The sequence below is a fragment of the Poecilia reticulata genome, linkage group LG3 (genome assembly GCF_000633615.1).
Source record: "Poecilia reticulata strain Guanapo linkage group LG3, Guppy_female_1.0+MT, whole genome shotgun sequence".
Taxonomy (NCBI): Eukaryota; Metazoa; Chordata; class Actinopteri; order Cyprinodontiformes; family Poeciliidae; genus Poecilia; species Poecilia reticulata.
In genome coordinates, this window is record NC_024333.1 from 11,826,533 (window position 1) to 11,848,560 (window position 22,028).

Consider the following 22,028-nt stretch of genomic DNA (forward strand, 5'->3'; position numbering starts at 1 on the left):
TTTTTCTTCCTAGAAACGTAAACGAGCAACGCTTGCTCTACCGCCATGCTAGTAAAGCATGGCGGGCCGCCAGGCTTATAATACACTGGGGGAAACCCTGGATGAACCCTGAGACGTTGCTTTTCTTGTGAGCAAATATTCCAATATTGAGCTGTGGAAAGTGTCTTTTACCACCGGGTTTGTTGCAAAAAATGAAACTGCTGTGCTATGCTGTATGCTTAGTCCATTATTTGTCCACTGCACTCTCTACAGATAACTACCAGCAGACGATCAGCCCCAGCTCCTTCCGCCAGGTTCTCAGACCCGTTAACTATGGTAAAAAAAAAAAAAAAACATTTGTCAAAAGAACACTTTCAAAGCTCTGAGCATTCTCAGCTTTCTTCTTCATCTGCCATCGCGAATCTGCATTTAAGCAAGTCTTGCACGTGTCACAATGCAAATTTGTCCTGCCGTAGATATGCCTTGCTTATCTTGTGCTTCACATCTTTCGTTTTTTTTTTTGTTTTTTTTCTTTTACCTTGCGTACATCTTTCAAGCATTTAAAAGAAAATCGGCCTGAGTGAGTTGGTGGAGCGTGCAAACTGAGAGAGATAGTGGTGGCATTGAGAGTCGTGTGTGGGCTGCTCTGAACTTTCTCTTGAACGTGGTGCTTTGAGTAAATTCTTTGGTCTTTGAATGCACATTTAATCTTTGGCATTATTTAAATTGGATATTTTTTGTCTTGAATTTCTTTTTCGTGCGTGTGTGTGCTGACTTCTGTACAGCTTTGTTTTCAAAACCGAAGAAAGATTGTGACATAAATTAGGTGGAAACTATTCAGGAGAGAAAACATAGCTAAAATCATACACTCATATTTAGAGGCTTCATTTCTAAGCGAGTGTATGAGCGTCCATCTTTATTTGGTTGTAGATATCATTATTTTCCATGAAATCCTTGTATAATAATCATAGTTGTGAACAGATATTGTTTCATGTGTTTTTTCAGCCTTCTTTTCTAAAGGGATCATCCACTAAGGTATTTAAAGAATGATCTTGTTACTCTTATTACATCTTATTAGTTGTAATTGGAATCCCAGTGGGCTTGGCGTAAGCACGAATGAATAAAATTATTTGCGCACAATCCGCCCACATCATTGATGGGTGTGATAAAGGGTGTTGCTCTGTTGTTCTGCTAGAGTATATCTGAAATTAGATTGGAAAGGGACACAGGGGAAGGATATATGTGGGGTGGGAGGAAAGTGACGGATAGATGGATCTGTAACAGTAGAGATGGTGTGAGGAAGATGCAGAAGGCCAGATTTTAAGGGTGAGATTGTGCAGTTGTGTGGGCGAAACAGACTGGACTTGGTCTTGCGAGGATGTGTGTGCGCAAGTGAGAGAGGGACTATAACAGGGAACGAGCTAGAAATATGTTTTATTAAGAGGAGATTAGAGTAAAAAATACAGTGCCTACTAAAAACAGTGACCCTGTTCAGAGTCCATGCTGTGAGAAGACCCCATAGTGTGGTGGCAAGGTAAGAAGGTACTAAAAGGTTGCTGACCCAACTGCCCCCTGCTGGCAGCTTCAGACACATCCTTGTTGTCTAATAAAGCTCAAGGCTTTTGCTTGTCACTGCAGGCATCATACTCACTGCCAGCCTCCCAAAGCAACCACAGCTAATTACTTTTCTCTGCCCAGCCCCAGCACCAGCTCAGTCCTCTCAGTGCCCATTCATCTTAATTTCCCCCTCTCTGCCATCTGCCTCCTAAATAACACTCCTCCTCATTTCCCTACCATCCCATATCCCTGCTGTCTTCTTCTATACTCTCATGGCCAGGCAATGGCCCTACCCATACATAATTGCCTGTTATTGGTATGGAGCCTCTCCGCTGCTGCTGCTGCTGCTGCTGCTGCCTTGCCACGGACCCCCTCCCTCGTCCCGTTTCCTTTCTCTCTCCTCCTACAGAGATTCAGGCCTTAATTGCCCTGGGTTTAGTCGCTGGAGTGAGTGAAAGCCTTATGACCCTCTTTGTTTATTTGGGAGGTGATGACGTTTAGTCAGAGGCGCAGGTTTTTTCACTTTCATACCACCCAGCCTAGATATTTTAAATACCCTTTAATAAAAGAGCTTTGGGTTTTGCTGCACTCCAGGGAAGCAGGGAGGAGAATTAAACATCTAAATCAGGAGAACTGGCCATGAATGAAGGGAAAGATTTGGTTAAGTAACTCAAGGATTACAAAAGGCCACTCTTTACAGCATTAAAATAATTTTATTTTATTTTTTTAATAAGTTATCATAATCTCTTGCCTGGCCTGGCTTGTCTTCTATTCCTCAGTTTCTTTCTCAGCCTCTTTCTTTTCTCTTGTCTCGCCTCCAGACCCACCCTTACAGCAGGTCAGCTCACTTTGGCTTGAGCCAGCAGCAAAGGTGTCTCCTTAAGCACACACATACAAACACAAACAGCCATAGAGGCGCACGGACACACCTGCTGACTTTAGGGGATGAAGGTAAGCAGGCTTTGGGCTGCCTGTGGCCTGGTTTAGGATAAGGCTGTGGGGCTCTGTGGCTCCTGAGCTCTCTAAATTGGATCGGGTTCCACAGAATGATGGATCGATGGTGGTTTGCCACACAGGTGTAAGATCCTTTATTGAATCTATAAAGAAGGCGACGGTTTTTAACTGTCTCCTTTTGAAAACATCTCTTCAGCCCCCACCTGGAATGTCCTGTCACAACCTTTCTGTTTCCCAAGCTGCATGAAAGCGTGTCCATGTGGGAGGGAATCAAACAACTACACCTTTTTACCCCCCCTGTTGTGTTTGACAGAGAGGAAGAGCTTCCACGACTCTTTAAACAGAGGAAGTCAGAGGACTGGTAAGAGCATGTGCTGGTTGTAATAATTTTGCCCTAGACTGATCTTTTATGATGAGTAAGGTCAGGTACACTTCTTTGCTTAAGACCAATTACCTTAAATGTCTTTAGTGACACCTGACCTATCAATTATTGTATGTGGTCTAACTCTGAACTGAGCTTGAAATTGATGTAAAGGTCATTTCACAAAGTCCGCAAATCCTGTCACCAAATAGACAAGTTATTTTTCCCTACTTGCAGCTGAAAGCATTAATATCTTTAGCATAAAAGCAAATCTTTAGTTTTTGTCATTTTTTTCTCACAATATCTCTGCAGAGTCAACTTTATAACCCTTTTTACTGAATTTATGTAATATACAACGTCACCACTTTGGTTTTCTCAGGTTTGTATTTGATGGAGGACTAAATGGCTTTGGTGTAGATGCAAATAATACTTGAAAAAGGAATAATAAGAGTAATTTTGCCTCAACCTGCAGTCTCTTTAAGGAGATGTGCTGCAGAACATTATTAGGATGAATCTGGAAGGAATGTGAAGTTGAACTGAAAGTCATAAAAAGTAGAATTAAGTAAAGGGAATCTGTTTCTTTGCAGCTCTGTGTGTTCTCCTCTTTCACATGTGAAACACTAGAAGTGAGATGCCGAAGCTCCAGAGGAATGCTGTTAGATACTTTCCTATTTGATTTGGCCTCTTATAGACTGTGATATGTGGAATCCACTGTGGGCTAACCGTATCCTGAAGAATGTGTTTGCGCTTTTTCATTCTTCCTTCACATCCTTGTCTCTCCATATCATTGTCTATTACATAAGATAGCTTTCCTCCAAAGTTCCCAAGTCTAGTCTTTACTTTTTGACTTTGCCTCGACTTCACTTCATCGGCTCCCTTGCCTTGCTACTTTCCCCCAGACATGACATAAGCAGAAAAGGAGCAGGGTTATTAAATTGTTTCAGTGAGCTCGAAACAAAAAAAAAAAAAAGAGGAGGAGAGACTCTCGCCTACATTGATCTATTTCAATTGATGCAAGACATCATGGTTTCAAAAGTGTAACTGGAGAAGCTGCTGATTTATCTGCATTTAGTCACAATATATCATTCACACATCACATGCCGCATGTGCGCTTTTCATTACAGTGACAGATTATTGCCAGGCAGCTTCTGTTGTCAGTGTTCACTTTCTCACATAAATGTTTAAACTTTTGCATATATTCATAGAAAATAGCTATTTAAGCCGTGGTTAAAGTAGATGCACAATCAGCCTTTTTGTGACCAAAACTGATTTCTGGCTTGCTGTGATGCCTGACCTTCTAATTCTGATTTTAACTTATGCGGTTTTTTATTTGTTTGTTTGTTTTTTTTAAAGAAAGCTATGCTTTTCATCTTGTTGCCTATGTGAGTGTATGGCATGATGGACGACCCACTGTTATAATTGTAAGCAAATGAGTGGGGTTCTGTAGAACATTAAGTTCCGTAGCATCTTTGAAGTATGTGTCACTTTTGATGTGCTTCCAGTTTGAATGGTTTGGTGTTCTGGGATAAGTGTCCTGGAACTAGATTTTTAATTATTTCATGATGAGGTGCATTGTTTTTGCACAATCTCACTGCCTCAGTGTTTGTTTTTTTGTATCTTTTTAAATGTATTATTATTATTTATTTTATTCTTTTTTACAAAATTAAATGTATAATTTAAATGCTGTGTAAGTGTCCCAAAGTTGTTGGCTATTTTGGCTGACCTAGCCAGACAGTATAGGTCAAATCATCAATTTATCTTCAAGTTCCAGACATTTAGAATCGTAAGGTCAGTGATTCTTTATCGGTGCAGACAGAGCGTTCGCATAGTGTTGCATGAGATTGAGTAATTCTCCTTTTGTGTCATTGCTGCCATATTCAAGTAGCAGTTTTGTAAATTTTACAACAGTGTTGCATGTGTGGAGCCCGACAGCTGCAAAACTCATGATTAATTTTCCATCATGTTAAATAATTCTGTGGCCCTCTGACTTTCCTGGTCATCAAGTTGTATATTATGTAGTGTTGTTTGCCTAAGGCAGTCCATCTTCCGACAGGATTTAAATGTGACACAGACATGTCAGAGTGACAGAGCTGAAAGGGCCATGATGAATAAGAATGGGAAAAATGTGCTGCAAGTTGTTTGATACAGAAATTGGTTTTGAATCTAATCAGAACGGAAGGAATTTCAAGATTATCCCTATTTGTGAATCATGTCCTTAAATCTTATTGGGTTTTTTTTTTAAATTAAATTCTATGAAGTATATGTTGCTTGTTGATGTGTTATTACACTTTTTTTTTTTGCAACATTTCATGCTTATTACCAAAAGAGCCTAATCAAGAAAAAAATATCCTTTTACTTTTATGACCTGCTGATCTGAACAAGATGTGGACTGTTATTGCTTATCATTATCATAAAATATTTTTTTTATGATGGAAAAAAATATTCTGGTTAAAATTGTGAAAATTCTGTGTTGTTGTTTTTTATAGTTTTGTTTTTGTTTGCTTGTTTTGTACAGCAGTATTTGTGATTGTATGATTTTCACTCTAGTGACAAGCAGCTACAGCCTCATAATCATTCGCCAAAAACTAGAGCAGTGGATTTTTAAACACTTTTTATCATCACTTTTATCATTATTGCAACAAATGGTGAACTTTTACATTCATATTGCTTCCCCCTAACTGAAACATCTCTATTTTTAAACCTGTGAGGAGAGAATGTCACAGGCTGATTTCTGGGTCAAAGCAATATCTGCGTTTTTGCCTTGGACACGTGTCCACCTCTCTGTACTGATGTAAAGAGTCATCTGGCCACTCTGAGTCACAGAATCAGCACTGTTGAATGCTGCTTTAGATGTTTAATTTCTCTTGTACTCAAAGGTACATGCAGATGGCCAAATGTACTTTGACATGCCTTTGTCTCTGTCTGTCCATTTGAAAGGCTACAGTTGGTGTGTGCTGGTTTGAGCCTGTGCACACATACAGTGAACAGATGGTGCAAGAGGGCACCTTAACAAAGTGGCTTGTGTAATTAGATCTAGCCTGTGCTGTGTGACTTATGGAATAATAATTGAAGGCTGTAAAAAAGCTAAACTGAAAGATTTGTCTAACTTTTTTATTTTGGTTTTGATGTAAACTCTCTTGCTGCATGGTGACACAGATACATTTGGACATGGCACATTATACTACAGTCTGGTCTATTGGCTCTGTGGATTTATGTTAAGTAATCTACCACCATCCACACACACACACAGGCCCTCCTCTATTACCTTTAAAGCCATTCGCTTAATTTACAACAGCTAAATTGGTTCATATATAGTGTATCTGAAAGGACAGCATATGTCGTGTGTGATTTGGATTATGGTTTTCCATTTCCCACATCATTCTTGACGTGATCGTAATGGTGTTTTGCCTCTTTTGCTGCTTTTAAAATCAAAGGCGCGTGTATTGAAAAATACCTTTTTACTTGCTTGGCTGATGTGCAATTTGTCTCTAACTTTCAGAAGTGTTTTTTGATGCATATATGGAACCTTTCTGCCAACATGAAGCTGTGTTAATAATAATCATATCAGCATAACCCTTTGTATGTGTTACCTGAGTTAATTGTTCAGCTTTCCCAATGGTAGAAAATGAGAAAGTGAATTAGTATGCTATATATTCTCATATTCCGTTGACTTGTTGAAGAGTTTAGTGTAAAGGAGAGCAGAGTTGACACACATGTGTGCAGAAATCACCATCCATTTACCACCCTTAAAAAAAAAAAACAGATGATGGCAAACACTTCAGCACTCTGGTCCCTCTCTCTGTGCTGTACGTCGTGCGTTTTTAGCCTGAGTCCTAAGCCGATCAGGCTCCTCAGATATCCACTTTTAGCTGGATTATGAGGAAGCCTGGCTGTAATAAGGGCTGCGAGTCGTGAAATAGAAAGTGGTGTTCAGCATGTTGAGCCAAGGACCCTAATCAGTCCATTCACACCAGCTCAGGCCCCGAGTCGCAGGTGAAGCTGCTAATGTGGGATTTCTATTCAGCACACTTCTGATATCCCCTCACATTCTTTCTTATTTTCTAAATGCAATGATAAAACTATGTGCCGCATGAAGACATGCAGAAAAGCGAACGCGATTTATTATGTTAAATCACACATCTGTTTCGTGCCCAACTTTTTATCACCTATATTTTTTAGAAGTTTTCCACGATTCTGATTTTTTTTTTTCCTTCCTTTCTCTCTCTCGCTTTCTGTATTCCTCTTTCACAGAGACCTGTTATTTACACTGATTGAGACTAGGCTCTTATGCAGTGCTCTAGTTAATAATGCGGTGAGAAATGAAGTCATTTTCACCATGGCTTTGTGCTAATTAAATTTTACAGCAGTCTTATCGCTCCAGCCACACACACATTTTTGGTCCTCCCACATTTGCTAGTGCCAGCAGCTATGTCACATAGCCATCAGGGAGAGAAGTAACGAGGGAGATAATTATATGAACTTATGTTGTTTTGGGCGGGAAGAGAGCATTATCATACCTTTACATCTTGGCTCACTCTAAGGAGAGCTGGCAGGTCTCTGGTCAGACCTTTGGTAAGATTCTGAAATGCTAAGTAAACATTTTTTTCTATCAAATACGACATTTCTTTTATTTGTTTGGATTCTGAGAAAACCAGTTCTCTGTTATTGTTCTTCAGACTGCAGTCTTAAATGGTTAAAATGTGGACCTTGGCGGAAATACACGCTTCTCTGTTTTCATGTGATATGATTGTTTCTACTCAACTGTTGTAACTTAAAAGAATAAAAGCACAGGCACAATTTCATCAAGGGTAATTAAAAAAAAACAAAAAAGGTAAAGTGTGATTGAAAATTGGATTTACCTTCCCTCAATAATTTATTTAGCGAGCTGTGTCTAGAGCACCATTTTCACACAGAAGTAGAAACAGTTATCAAGGCTCCGTCTGCAGTTGATTCTCTGGACTACTTCAGACTGTGCTGATGATCACGTTCCTCCAAACTGCCTCATTTCTGCGTCGCTCTCTCTGGCAGTCATTTCTGCTGCCACTCCAACAGCCGAGTGTCTCTTCACTGAGGCAGAAGCTCTTAGTGCAGCAACGGGAAATTGAACGCCGACAGAACGAGGAGGCCAGCCCTTAGGCAGCAAGATCTGTTTGATGCAAGATTCTCTCAGAGAGTGCGGTTTTGGCTTTCCTGATTTGCAGCGATGCCACCCCTTTATGTCCATGCGCTCCCTCGTTCACACATTTGACTGTGTACAGCTACGTGCACAGACTGGTACTTGTGCACGCATACACACACTCACGCACACACACACTGAGCCTTGAAGGACAGGGCCATGTATGCGCTTCTGGCCTCTGGGCTAAAGAGCTTCATTAGTCTGGCACTAGCTTTGATTAGATTCCTCAGGGGTGCAAATTAGCAAAACAAGTTGAAGTGATCCTCTGAAGCAATGCTCTGAGATTTCTGCTGATATCTGAACACTTTATATTACAGTTTTTGCACCATCTAAGTTTTACCTTTAAATCAAAGTAATGTAAAATAATCAGATTATTTTCAGCCTTATCCAAAAAAGCTTTAAATCATTTAATACACTGCAGAAACGGTCTGTGTCCTTTGTGCTGGTGGCGTGTCTGGTCAGGATGATGACTGAAAGATCTCACTAACTGGGAGAATAGACCTGTTTTTCATTCATGTGGTCTTTACAGACATTGTGATCTGTTTATCAGATTCTTGTTGCATCGTTGAAAACGATACAATGGGAGACTAAAGGACTTCTGAACCATGCACGAAAGAATCAAGGCAACACTCCAGGCATGCTTTTGCTGAGGATGTAACATGATGCAAAGCTCAAAAAAGTAGATTTTACCTATAATGCCCCTTTAAAACTTCCAAAAAAAAGATGTTTATAATCATTTCATAGCTTTTAAACTCCGAAACGTGATTAAAAAAGGTTTTACTTGAGAAAAGGTTTGTGATGAGCCACAGATTTTTCTTAACTGGAGCCAAGGAGTTGTCTCATAGGAACTATAACTGCATTCACATGCTGAAGCAGCTGCAGAAGTGCGTCTGCTTTATTCAAACTTAAAATCTGTGAGCGATCAAAAATCCTGGGCATTTGCGATTGCTTTTATCTGTATCTCAGGGCATAAAATATTCTAACTTACTGGTCTCTTAAACAGACATTGGTGAGGTCATGACTCTTCCTCCATCTCGGTAGAAACTCAGAAAGAGGAAGTACATGCTTCCTTTAATTGGATATTTTCACTAGGATAGTTACGGAGAAGTAAAAACTGGGAGATGACTGAAATAAAATTCTGAGCTATTCATCCATTTTTCTATTGTCTATACTCAATTTTCCTTGCGGGGTCATGGGGGATCGATGCATTTTCACAGTGCACCCTGGAAAGGTTGTCAGTCTGGGCATATTCAGCAGGGAGAAATGTTTGACATCTGCGCTTTACAAATCACCACCTCTAGTTCAAAGTCCATCCCAAAAAAATCCTTCCTACAAAGGCTGTTTTCTGAGCACATTCCTGTGCTGTTTTTTTTTTTTTTCCGTCTTGGTTCCTGCATTGTAAAGCAGCGGGGAGAAGCACAATCCCAGACAATTTCTGAAAAGGTTCTTGCACTGGAAACACATCTCGTGTTGCTCATCTGTTCTTAAATGTTTTTAGATTGAATGATTATGTATTTTTTGTTGTTGTTGTTTGGATGTATTAGCTGACTTATTGTTGTTAGTCTGGTTTTATCGCAGATTCTGTAGATCAGGTCATAATTAGGTATTGGTGTCATGTGAAGTTGAACTCAGCCTTTACATAATGTGTTTAGCCGTAGTTAATTCACTACTTAACAAAGAAGCAATTCCATTTTTCACTTAAGGCTATAGGGATTTTCACACCTTGGAGACAGATTTTGTATTTTTTTTTTCTTTTTGCCCTTGTTGTCTTTGTCTTTGAAATTTAACAGCGTAACAAACAGATAAAATCTAAAATAGGGCAAATACCTTTTCACAGCTCTTTTTTTTATGGAAAAACACCTCTTTCAAACCAAGTGTTTTGGAATGTTTTTGATGCATTTACTTTGTTTAAATGTGTTTCAGTTCAATATGCTTGCAACAGGGTTGCCTTGTTTTTGTGTACCTGCTAATATGTATGTGACATTATTTAGTCAGTAGCACCTGGGTGTGAATGGGTTAATTTATCTGTCAGGACATTAATGTGTGGAGTTGTAGCTTGTGGATGTGCGTGGTGTGAGACTGTTTTTCATTCAGGTGAGCTGCTGCCTTTTCTGTAATAGCCATACTTGACATTTCTCTCTCCTGCAGCCTGTGGAGACTAGCACATGCTTTCCATTCCAGTTGAACCCATTAAGGCTTTCTCTTCTGTACTGCATCCACTGGTCTGTCCTTTGGCAGGGCCCTTCTGAATGTCAAAACCTACTGCTTAGCATCACAATAAAGCAGGTACTGGACAGAGAAGCAAAGGAAAAGGAACTGGCTGCTGACATGTAAAGGGCATGGGTAGAAAGATTACTTTAGAAAGTTATTGCTTCAGTCCTTTGCAGGCTGGTATTTTCCTCTGTCTCCACATTTCTGTTTTTGAGACGTCATGTGACGGTGATGTAAAGATTTTCTAGATTTAACAATGGAACTTAGCAAAATGGCTTTTATATATTCTGTGAAGCAATTAGGTGTATTTTATATTGACTGGCTGAAGCCTGAAAAGAAACCTTGGAAAAACCATTTTGGAAAATAAAGGGGAACATATGGAATAACTTTGATATATATATATATTCATAAATAACAGTTCGACCCATTTGTACTGTTCAGTTTGAGGTTCAAGTAATTGGTGTTGACACTGAAGAGCTGTAGCATTCAGCTGAATGATTTCAAAACGTTTCTGAGTTTAACGTATTTGGTGGCATTGCTCTGAAAACATTGTTTCTGATGCTTCATTATTCTCTTCCAACTTCAAATTAATTATTTTTCATTCAGTGCTCCAAATGAAATAAAAGTTGTCAATATTTGCAATATTATTGTCTTTAATTAATCTAATAGGAACCCTATAGGAAGAAAACTAGTTAAAAATGGAACAAAAACAGTTTTGAAAGTTTCATCAGCAAAGTCTAGGGATGCCTCAGGATGCGTTGGGGTTTTATAATGGCTCTTTTGAAATTATTTAACCAATGCAAATACATATAATAAAATCAAAATTATATCCATTGGATGTAATTGTTTTGCTTTTCACTCTTTTATGTATAAGACTAAACTTGATTTGTGTACACACTTGATTTATTTTTTCTAAATGGGGAGATATTTAGTGTGGCTAGTTTGAATGGTAATTGCAGAGTCAACGGGGAAGAAAAGAGACTATAAGTGCACTTTACACTTATAGTGCACTTATAGTGCACTATAAGTGTAAGCACACCTAGGTGGCACACAACCTAGGTGTGTGTGCCACCTAGGTTCTCAAACCTAGGTGGCACACACACTCATTCTATTAAATAAGCAGGACCATCCCCAACCAGACCAAATTATATTTAGCTTTTGCTTTGATATAAATTCACAATTGAACAGAATATTGCTTGTTTCCCTTAATTTTCTGGTAAAAGCAAAACATGTGGAGCAGGGGTGTTGACATATTTTACTGCATTAGCTTTAGTCTTTTGTGTGCCTCATTATTCTCACTTTGAATTTCCCCTTTTCCTTTGTCTGGGACTGCTGCACACACACAGACAGCTTCTAAATGCTGCCACGGCAAAGTCATTGAGATTTTCTGCAATGATACAAATGAAAACACACACTTGCATCTTATTTGGGTGCATTGTCAATTTTTCAATGCAATCCCTTTACATACCACATGATACATGGTTACTCAGGGTTTAGATGTTTATTCATTTTTGTAACCTCAGCCTCTTGAATTCCTAATCATAAGTCAAAAGTTAAGACTTTTATTGCAGTTTAATTTTACATTTTGATTTTGCATATAAATTGTGCAAGAGAAACTTTGTTCTCCTTACTCCTGTAGGTCATAAAGTTTTGTGATTTAGTTCATATTCCCTGGACACACATTCTATCTAGTCTCTCGCAGAGCAAATATAAACTAAAACATTCTGAAATATTAACATTATAGTTAAAAGATGACAGTGTAATTATATTCTGACCTTCATCTTTCAAAGACGACTTGATGAAATTGAATAGCATATTCATTTGCTTTGTCAACTACAGAGAAAGAATAAAGGTTAAAAATATAATTTATTAGGACTCGATCTTGCATTTTTTTACACTTTACATCTCTGAGAGCCCATTAGCTTATTTTTCTCTCTTTTAACCAAAATATTTTTTTTTGTAGTTTAAGAATGTTGTCAGAAAAGAAAAGCCTGGAATGTCATGTGTTACTGAATTATTATGGACAAGAGGATATAACTACTTTACTTGTTCATTTTTAAATTTTAAGCTATACTGGATATGGCCTCAGCAGAGCTAATCCTTTTTCAGAAGCTGAGATTTGATGTCTGGTGTCTGATTGCAGCCCACCAATAATGTTAGATAAGAACATTTCCCCTTTTCCTTTTGATTGACAAACTGATGAAAAATCATAAATAATTAACCGATCATAGGAATAATTCAGTTTTGCTATGAGTGCATGTTCCACATACCTGCTGAAGTAGAGCTTGTCATGTTCCAGAAAATGTTCCTAACTAATTTTTGGAATGGTTCTGGACTGGTTCTGAATGGTTTAAGGTAAAATTTATTTGATTGCAAAGGCGCTAATCCTGTATGTTTGTATTATTATTTTTAAAACTCTGAAAATTTACTAAATACTACTCTGCTCATTTTTACTACACATTTGAATCAATATTAAACTGACATGTAGCATGAGTTTAATATGAGTTTATTATGCATTTCACTCACCTGCAGAGGAAACAACTGTTTTAGCACCTTTAAATATTTCCCTTGTAGTATGAGTTTAGGTAAATTATCCAACAATAGAAACTCAAGGACTTTTGGTTCAATCTTTGATGGCAATTAGTGCCAACCCTTCTCATGAAGCAAAACATAAATGGCAATCTAACATTGCCTTCTAGATATTAACTCTGTTCCCCTGAAATTTCTGACAGCTTTTCACTGATTTGAACGGAACCAATGTGAACCAGTTCTACTTCACCTGGCATCCAACTCATTGGCTTAGCGATCAAATCTGAAATAACTGCATGTTTTCTAAGTAAACTTAGTACTGAAGGCAAAATTATTTGAACCTATTTAATTAATTTCCTGTGAGGTGAACAAAAGTGCGGATAACAGTTTACATGTCAAGTACATGTCTGAGACTAATGCTAGGGAATCTTTGCATCGCATGTTAAGTGATTCTGCATGGCTTAGTACTTGGTAAAATTAAACATTTCTTTCTTTCTTACTGCTTACAAGCACACGCATACAGGCTGTGCACTGTCTTGACACTGGATTAGAATAATTCTTATAGTTTATGTGCATGTGTTTTAAGTGAAACTATAAAACAAATATCAACACTGCACCCTATCACATGTATGGAGTAGCTACCATCCCTTAAACAGGGCTCTTGCGGTTTTCTCCTATTAGCTGTTGTTTCCACGGTTGCTGACTGGTTGCTGAGGCAGGCTGCTAAGAGTGGTTTAGTCACTGCTGTCAGGAATTTCAAGCAGGCTCTTTCCTGCTTGCTGTTTGAAGAGGGTTTGTGTGTGTGCCCTGTGTAGGCTGCATGGTGCTGGAGGACGAGCAGAGGTCCTCACTAAAGGCCTGGCTCTGACCTCTCCTTTTTGATGTCCTGGAGGACAGAAGGAGCACAGGTTGAACCTGCTGGGTTTTTATTTACCTTGTCATGTTTAGAACTCCAATGATGTCGCGTTAAGGTAACAGGCAGTGACGTGCTGAAAAAGTTTCAAGGGAAAAAGTTCACTGGAAGTCTCGATATGTTTACATTGCAAAGCCTCAAATTAATAAATACATTATTAATATACATTTGGAACTATATGATCAGTAGAAATGGCAATGTGTAACGATAATGTTTTGCAGATGTCCTGGATTGGCATGTTGAAACCTGGTCGTCTTGTACACCTCCACAACGTTTCATGTAATACGGAGATTTCCCTTTCCTGAAGAAAGAGATTTTTATAGTACTACATTTTATTTTCATGTGAAGGCAGCATTTTCTCTATTTTTGCACAGATTTGCTTATTTATCCTTGTCTCACTTCATCCCCACTAAGCCCACTTGACAACATTTAAAATAAAAACATTGAATAAAATGTGAGGATTGGTAAGGATTACAACTGCAGTAGTAGCTCCTGTCTATTAGTGTTTTCCAATTAGTCAAATATTTTTCCCCCTCCTAAATCAAGGTCAAGACCCCTGCCCATGCTGCAGTAAATTGATTTTCATTAGTACATATAGTGTCTTCAAGGTATAATTTCATATTAAATCACCCTTTTTTTAAGTAATTGTTGAAATGGTGCATAATAATTCAGTAGCAATGGGACATTTGTGCATAATAGATGTGATCTCCAACAGGCGACACTCATGCCACAGATATTTGACATGATTGAAAATCTGTTGCAATCTGGCATAACTGGAGATTACATTACATTGTAGTTCTGATTCAGATAACTGAATGGGCGATGTGTGATCATCACTGACTTTTTAAAGAAGTTAATGTCCCCACGTAACTAAAAGACATCGCACAGCAATTTGACCAGGTTATGAGTTTGTCTTTGCAAAACCTTCAACGATCGATTCTTAAATATAATTGTACATTTCTTAGGTTTTTCTAACAACCTAATTTTTTTTTCTTTGCCAGTAAAAAACATAGTATTTACTAGATTTATCTAACATGACCATTAGAACCTGCTGTTAAAACCAATTCAACATGCTCTTTGAAATTTATGTAATGATTACTAAATAAATATGATGATTAAGTAAAATATTGATTTTTTTTATGCTGCTTGTACTGTTCTTGGAAAAATGAGGTTGATCTGCATTCATTTCTAGACTGCATGTATGCTGTTTGAAAGATGGGACATAAAAAAAAAAATCTTTCAGGAACACAGACCTAAGAGACACGGTATTTAGAAAATCCTTGGAAGCAAGCTCAGCTTTTCAGCTTTATGTTTTGTGTGACACTACTTCTAGAAGCCTTAAGAAAATAACCTGTATTTGTTCTTTCCAAACACACAAGTATACACTGACACAGCTGTAGTGGTCCCTGGATAAAGTCGGCCTTTGCTGTTCTTGTAGTACCAGACAAGGCGTAAGACTGACCCTCTAACTCTGGCTCAGAAGTGTGAGAGGGTTAATGAATGAGACTTACCCACAAGGGGCGATTTTAGAGAGATGACACAGACTACCAGTGACTACCAGTCTGTACAGCAAGTTGAGTCTGAACTAGACAAAAGAAAGTGTTTGGGCTCCAGCGGAGAAGAAATGACGTACCAGGGAGCTGAGTGATTATGTGACTCTCCCACATATGAGAGAAAGGCAGAAGAAAAGGTCCCATATCATTTCATAAAACATGCAAAGAGTTGTCCGTCTGTTGAGGCTTTTGAAAAATATGAAGTACCATAAGACTGTTTCTTCCCAAATTGATATATAATAACTCTATTAATTTTTTTTTTTTTTTTTTTTTTTGGGGGGGGGGGTTGTCATTTTACATTTAAATACCGTAATGGCTTGCCCCCCCCCCCAACACGTCACTCAGCAGTGGCATATTCTAAAAAAATCACCTTACTAGGAAACGGATGACAAAATGTAGCACTTATCTTCCTTTTAATGGGTGATTATGCATCTCAGGTGTTAGAAGGAGAAAATGATGAGCACGAAAATAGATGAGGGACGGTGGAAAATCTTTGATCCTCTGCTTTCTGTGTAGTGGAATCAAAAATGAAACACTTAACGTTAAACCGCTGTGCTTTTCATGTGCAAATACAACATCACGCATTGACAGGTCACTCTGGCTCTGGAGCTGACTGGTTTGGATCTTACTTATGGAGTCTTTCTTCTCATTTGATGTCACTCATTATGTTTTGTCCCAGTTCCCAAGACTGAAGCATTTGCACGGAGATGAAAGAGGGTAAAGAAGTTGACATCCACTTTAGTAGGCTTAAATGATTCTCTTTGAAGATTTAAACACCAACAAACAATAAATACAAACCAACTAAACTTTGCTCCTTTTTTAGTTTCAGATGGTTTTTATAGCTGTACTTCCTGAGACTAAGAGACACATAAAAACACAAAAAATGTTCTTATGTTTCTAGCCTGTATCTACGTTTATGTTACAAATTACTGCATCCAGGATACTGTCTTTTCCAGTAAGGAAAATGATTTGTGTAATTTTAAACAAAGATCATGCAATTCTAAATAAAAAAAATATTTGATCGTGCAATTCCAACTGGAGGTGTTTTGTTTTGTGCAAATGCAATTGAAAAAAGTTGAAAATGCTTAGACATAAGCATTTGTCAAAATTAGACAAGACTTCAAGCAAAATAATTTTTTTTGTATTAAAAATAATATAAATTCAGATGTAGTAAATGGAGTAGATTTCAACAGCTAGTAAGACACATTTCTTTGCAATTATTCTGCTGGTAGTTTATTTAATAACCTGATGCCTAAATAAAAAAAAAAAAAAAGAATGCAACACAGGATGTCTATCGACTCACAGTTGCAAAAGGGTTACAACCAATATTGTTGCAACAACAGTGATTGCTATTTGTAAAAAGAAAATGAAGAGAAACTAATACCTGACATGTCATGGTTATCTTGACATAGTTAAATGACTGGCTTGTTGCTTGGAGAACTCCTAAAGCACTATTTGTACATTGTAAAAGTACATTGTCAGGAAATTACAGTAATTTTTCTGTACACCAACTTCTACACAAAGCAAAACATACAAGTCTTGATGCACTACTGGTTTCATTTGGCAGAAATACACTTCCCTTCCCATAATCTTAACTTCCGAGGATCAAAGGATCAGACGGCCCAAATACCAGAAAATGCAGCTTTCATTCTCTATGTTGTGGCCAAATTGATTCCTAGAGACGGATAACTAAAGTCTGACCAGATAAAATGTAAGTCTGCCAACTGCTTGATGCCACAAGAGGCAAAGCAAACATATATGTTTTTTTGTACTTTGTATCAATTGGCTTTTTGAGACAAGTTACAGCCTAGCTCCTCTGAGTCAAACTATCCAGAGTGTATGGGTCTGCACAGCTTTCCTAATAGTGTTGTGTAGAATAGACTACAATGAAAGTGGGGGGAAGGGTGCCAGAGCTGAGCTCAAAGTGAGGACTAATGGAATAAACAGCGTTGGGAGACAGGTGTCTATTTCTTTCTTCTTTGTCACGCCTTCCCCCTCTGTCGGTTTTGAATGATGAAATTGGCAGTGATTTATAACAAATGTCAGTGACAGGCACAGCAGACTGCTGCTTTGTCCCTGTCAAAGTCAAGTAGGGCCACGGGTAAGCAGCTTCACTTTTCAATCATTCCCTGTCTACTCATCTACCAACACTACGAAATGACTTGTTCACCAAGTTGGAAAAGCTGAGATCCGTGGGACTGAAAGAAACGGACCAGACCAAGGCCAATTTACATTATCAAATACATTAGCGCACTGTTTGGCTCGTGAATAAACCTTGCAAACTAGTTTTTAAATCATGCAAAAAGAAAAATAATTTATATCAATATTTCTCTTGGAATCAAATTATAATTTTGGTAGTCCAGTGTGGTCTCGTGGGATGTAAACAATTACAATATTTTATTGTGAGCAAACAATGTGTATTTAAAATCTATTTTTAGGTACCTTTATCAGAACTTGTAACAATGCGACTTTTGCTAATTGATCTTTTTTTATGTATATATGGGCAAATGATATCAATCTAAAGTTTATAAACTTTGAAAAGTATTTTTGGCCTATGCAGGCTAAATATCATGGTAAGTAGGGATTTTAGCTGTAGAGAGAATCCATTGAACCTCTTCATTGTTTTGTCCTTCACTGGTCTAGTGCTTTGAATTTGAATAAATTAGATTTATTTAAAGGTAAAATAAACTCATCAAGCTCTGCTTCGTTTTCACTCATTTTATTACTGAAACTTGTCATCATTGTATTCAACACAAGCTGTCCGTTTTGTGCTTTCTTATGCAGTATTTTTCCTAAATGCTTATTTATTAAGACTTGCTAAAAGAATATTTAAGGTGATAATCATGAAAAGGAAAAAAAAAATGTGGCAACATTGTAACACAGGCCTTGCTATTATACATTATAATTGTTGTACTTGAGCATAAGAGCAGATGTAACACTTGTGCATGTTATTAACTGTAGTTGAAAAGAATGGTTAGTAAATACGTGTTGAAAATTAAAATTAACAATTTAAATAATACAGTGTTGTCACATTTAAATTTAAGCCAAGAATAAGTCATACCACTGGGAGATTTGTTTAATATAAGTTTTTAATTAAATTTTTTGGTGGCAGATCAATGTAATTTCCGATCAGAAACAAGCTTCTTGACTGAAAGACAATAATTTTAAATCATAATCTGATATCAATGGCCTATAAATAGGATTAGGTGTTTAGCCAATCAGTTTAGGGTCACATCGTTTGAGCTAATTGATTTCTTTGTTATCTTTTTGAATGTCTTAACAACTCAAGTGAAAGTAAGGAACAAGTGAAAGTATTATTAGACGAAGCACCTTTTCGCCGTCCTTTGTTGCCAAACAACGACTTCATTCCAAAATTGCACCTGCTGAGCAGTACAAGCGTGCCTAATTTTAAAGCATACAATGCGTCAAGTTGAATGAGCACATCTAAATTTTAACCGCCCTGAAAATCAGATTTCACGGATGACCTTTGTTTTTGCTCATGCTAGTGTGTACGTGCAGTCCTGCTGGTCACATAAACATGTTGCCAGTGACGCATGGCAAATCGGCTGTTGATTATTTGAGGATTTGGAAGAAGGAGCCACCTTTATGCCACCCCTAATTATCTGTCATTTCATTAAATATCCTTTATAGATTGTGATTTAATATTTTTTTCATCCTTCCTAATTTCTACCCTGGTGTTAATTTATGATGTGGACTTCTCGGTTAATTGCACATTTATTCAAAATGTGTTTGCATGGCGAGAGCTGATTTATTAGGTTGAAGAAAACCAGCTAAGGACCAGGGGTCTTTTTGTCTTTTTCACCTGAAGTAAAGTTTGCATAGGAATATTAAAAAGACTGACACAAACCAGGGAAAAACTGCCAAATGTGTTTTTTCATTGCTAGTGTACAGATGACTAACCACAGACAGTATGAGCAATGAATATTGCTAATTTGGATTGTATATTTTCTCTGAAGAAAAATAAACTTAAAATGTTTTGACATATTAAAACAATTTCATTTAGTAATTCTAGGAGTTTGGGTGGATCCCATTTTCTCATTGATTAATGTCATATACTTCCAGTTACTTACCTCAGTTTGCCTATGTACAACATAAAAACTTTTGATTATCTACCATGGGGCATTTTTGGATTTTTGATTTTTCATAGTTGTGTTGTGATTTGGTAATACCTATTGCAGAGCCATTTTTAAAAGTAGTAACATTTAGGATTGAACTGGACTTGCCTTATTCGCAGCACTACATTTGTAGCCAAGAAAACTTTCCTCAGGCTACACATGCCCTTTGTTTTTGTTTGTTATGATAGTGCATTGACATTTTGAGTCACTTTCTAAACTTCTCAGTATACAATATATTTTCCAATGTACATTTGAATTTTAGTAGATGCAATAGTTTATCATACAGTTAAAATTAGAAATGTACATACACCTAATAAAAGATGCACCTTTTTTTTTCCTCACTGTCTAAAATTAAATCAGACTAACTTATCTTGTTTTAGGTAAGCTAAAATTATTCTAAATGCCAAAATAATAAGAGTGAGAGGCAGACATGCACTTATTAACATCTTCAAAATCAGAAGTTTACATTCCTTAGTTTTTGTTAGCATTGCCCTGGAACTCTGACTCATATCCAACATTCTGGGTTTCCTTCCACAAGTTTCTCCCAATAGTTTGCTGGAGTTCTGGTTCATTCATTCCTGACAGAACTGGTGTGAGTCAGTTTTGGCTCCTCCTGCACCAAAGAAGTCCCACAACATGATGCGGAAACTTTGACGCTTCACAGTTGGGATTGTGTTCCCAGGCGTATAAGCGTCCTCTTTTCCAACTTAAATGTAATGGTCATTAGGGCCAAACTGATTATTAAAACGTTAATAAATACATCTCTAAAATACTATTTCTCTCATTGTGGCATTTAGTAAATAGAAAAATTTTTGTAAATTCTGACTGACATAAGACAGACATTTGGTCTAATTTAACTTCAGAGAGTGAGCAAAAAATGGTGTTTGTCTATTTATCCAGTGTATGTAAACTTCTGGTTTTAGCTCTATATAAACAATATGTCAATTGTTTACTTAGGAATCTAATTCGGAAATCTCTTGAACACAAGTCCTACTTCACTTCGAGACCCAACATTTAATTCATTTTTAAAATAAATTTGTGTAATGCAAATATGAATTTAGAAGCAACAGGACAGGGCTTGAAAAGAACAATTTCCTGCACAAGCACATTGGATACCTTCTGCGCATGTGGACTATGCACATTTTTTCAATTTGATATTTATTCAGCTCCCAGTAAGGAATGTTATCTAAAAGCAGATTCATTAGCTACTGCCTCCTTTTACATTCCCCCCCATTAGACTTCTCATCTGTCTTCTAAAATTCTGATTCTCCCAAGGTTGATTGTGCACTTTGCTGCACTTCCAGCTAATGTGTTGCCTTAGCTGCTTCAAGTTTATTGTTTTTCAACATTTCAATAAGTAAGCACTCTCCATCTAATTGTGACTTATTCTGTTTCTTCATTGATTTAGTTTTGAAGCATGAGAATATGTCATTTGCATGCAGGTATGTGTTTTCTTTGGTCATTTGATTCACACTTACGTGCACTGATACACATTGGTATTTCAAATAATTACATCATCTGCTGATTGGTTTTCCTTTTAAACTCAGGAAAAGCCATCCATTACAATTTAGAAGGGTTTCAGACAAGAAATAATAGCTGCGGTAGAACTTGCATTTAAATCTACTGATTTCCTTCTTTTTTCCAAACATGCAATGTTGTGTAAAAAATTTATTTCCCAGTACAGTTGGATGAAATCACTCAATCTGGTTTATTTGTACATTTTGCACAATATTGAGAGCTTGTAAGACAATCAATAATGAAGAAGTTCCGAATGAAAAGCTCTCCCAGGTAGAGTCAACACTTGGGTTTTATACCAAGGATAAGGGATCCAGAACATGGGGTTCCTATGCAGCTCTCACCAAAAGAAAGTGATGGGTTCTTTTGGTTGAGAGTTCGCAAGCATTTAACATAACATGATCAGCAGATGTTAACTTATGATAACTTCCCCACCACAGTTAACATGCACAGACTGAGTAAAACTGAAGGGATAACAATCTCTCAAAGGGATTCATTAAATACACTCAGAATAATGTCAAAAAATGAAATATTGCTACATTTGTCAAAAGTGTACCAGGAACTTCTCTTTTATGTTCCAAAAGGAATCAGTGTATCTAAGATATTAAAATAAGCTTCTCAGTTTTTATCCGTAGATTTAACAAAGAATAAAAAATACAACGTTTCTTTTGATTTCCAGTAATTTAAGACACAACTGAAAATTAAATTAAAAGCATATTTTGTAAATTTTGGATGAAGAGGCAGAGAAAATCGCCTTATTATTTCCCTGTATCACTCTTTTGATTAAGTGTTGATAATTATAAAGTGCATAATTCCCTTGCAAATCATCGGTATTACTATGTCACTGAAAATACTCTACCTTTTTAGATATTGTCGCAAAGGACTCATCGCTACCAAACGTTTAAAATGTCTGAACCACACAATCTAACTTGTATAGTGTTTAATTTTAAAGTACATATTTTGTTCTTGTGGAGCTTTAAAAAAAAAATAAAAGCAAGCAGATGTTTTGTTTTCGACAACTAATGCTTTCAATGCAATGTTGCTACAGCAAGGCAGTAGTAACAGGGTGCCAAGAATAACAATCTTCTTCTGGTTAGAATACGTTGCTTCTTTTTGTGACACAAAGGCATGAAATGTGGTGACA

At 37.2% G+C, this 22,028-nt stretch overlaps 1 protein-coding gene across 6 annotated transcripts in view; it reads left to right on the top strand.

The window, feature by feature from the left end:
- LOC103461982 (protein diaphanous homolog 3) overlaps positions 1 to 22,028 on the top strand; it is a 163,170-nt gene that overhangs the window by 111,062 nt on the left and 30,080 nt on the right. For 5 of the 6 annotated variants that reach the window (XM_008404407.2, XM_008404411.2, XM_008404410.2 and 2 more), the window contains one exon: positions 253 to 315. The exons of the other annotated variant lie outside the window; for it this stretch is intronic. In XM_008404407.2, the coding sequence (XP_008402629.1) occupies positions 253 to 315 (63 nt within the window). The remainder of the gene's footprint in view (positions 1 to 252; positions 316 to 22,028) is intronic. 6 annotated transcript variants of the gene reach the window in all.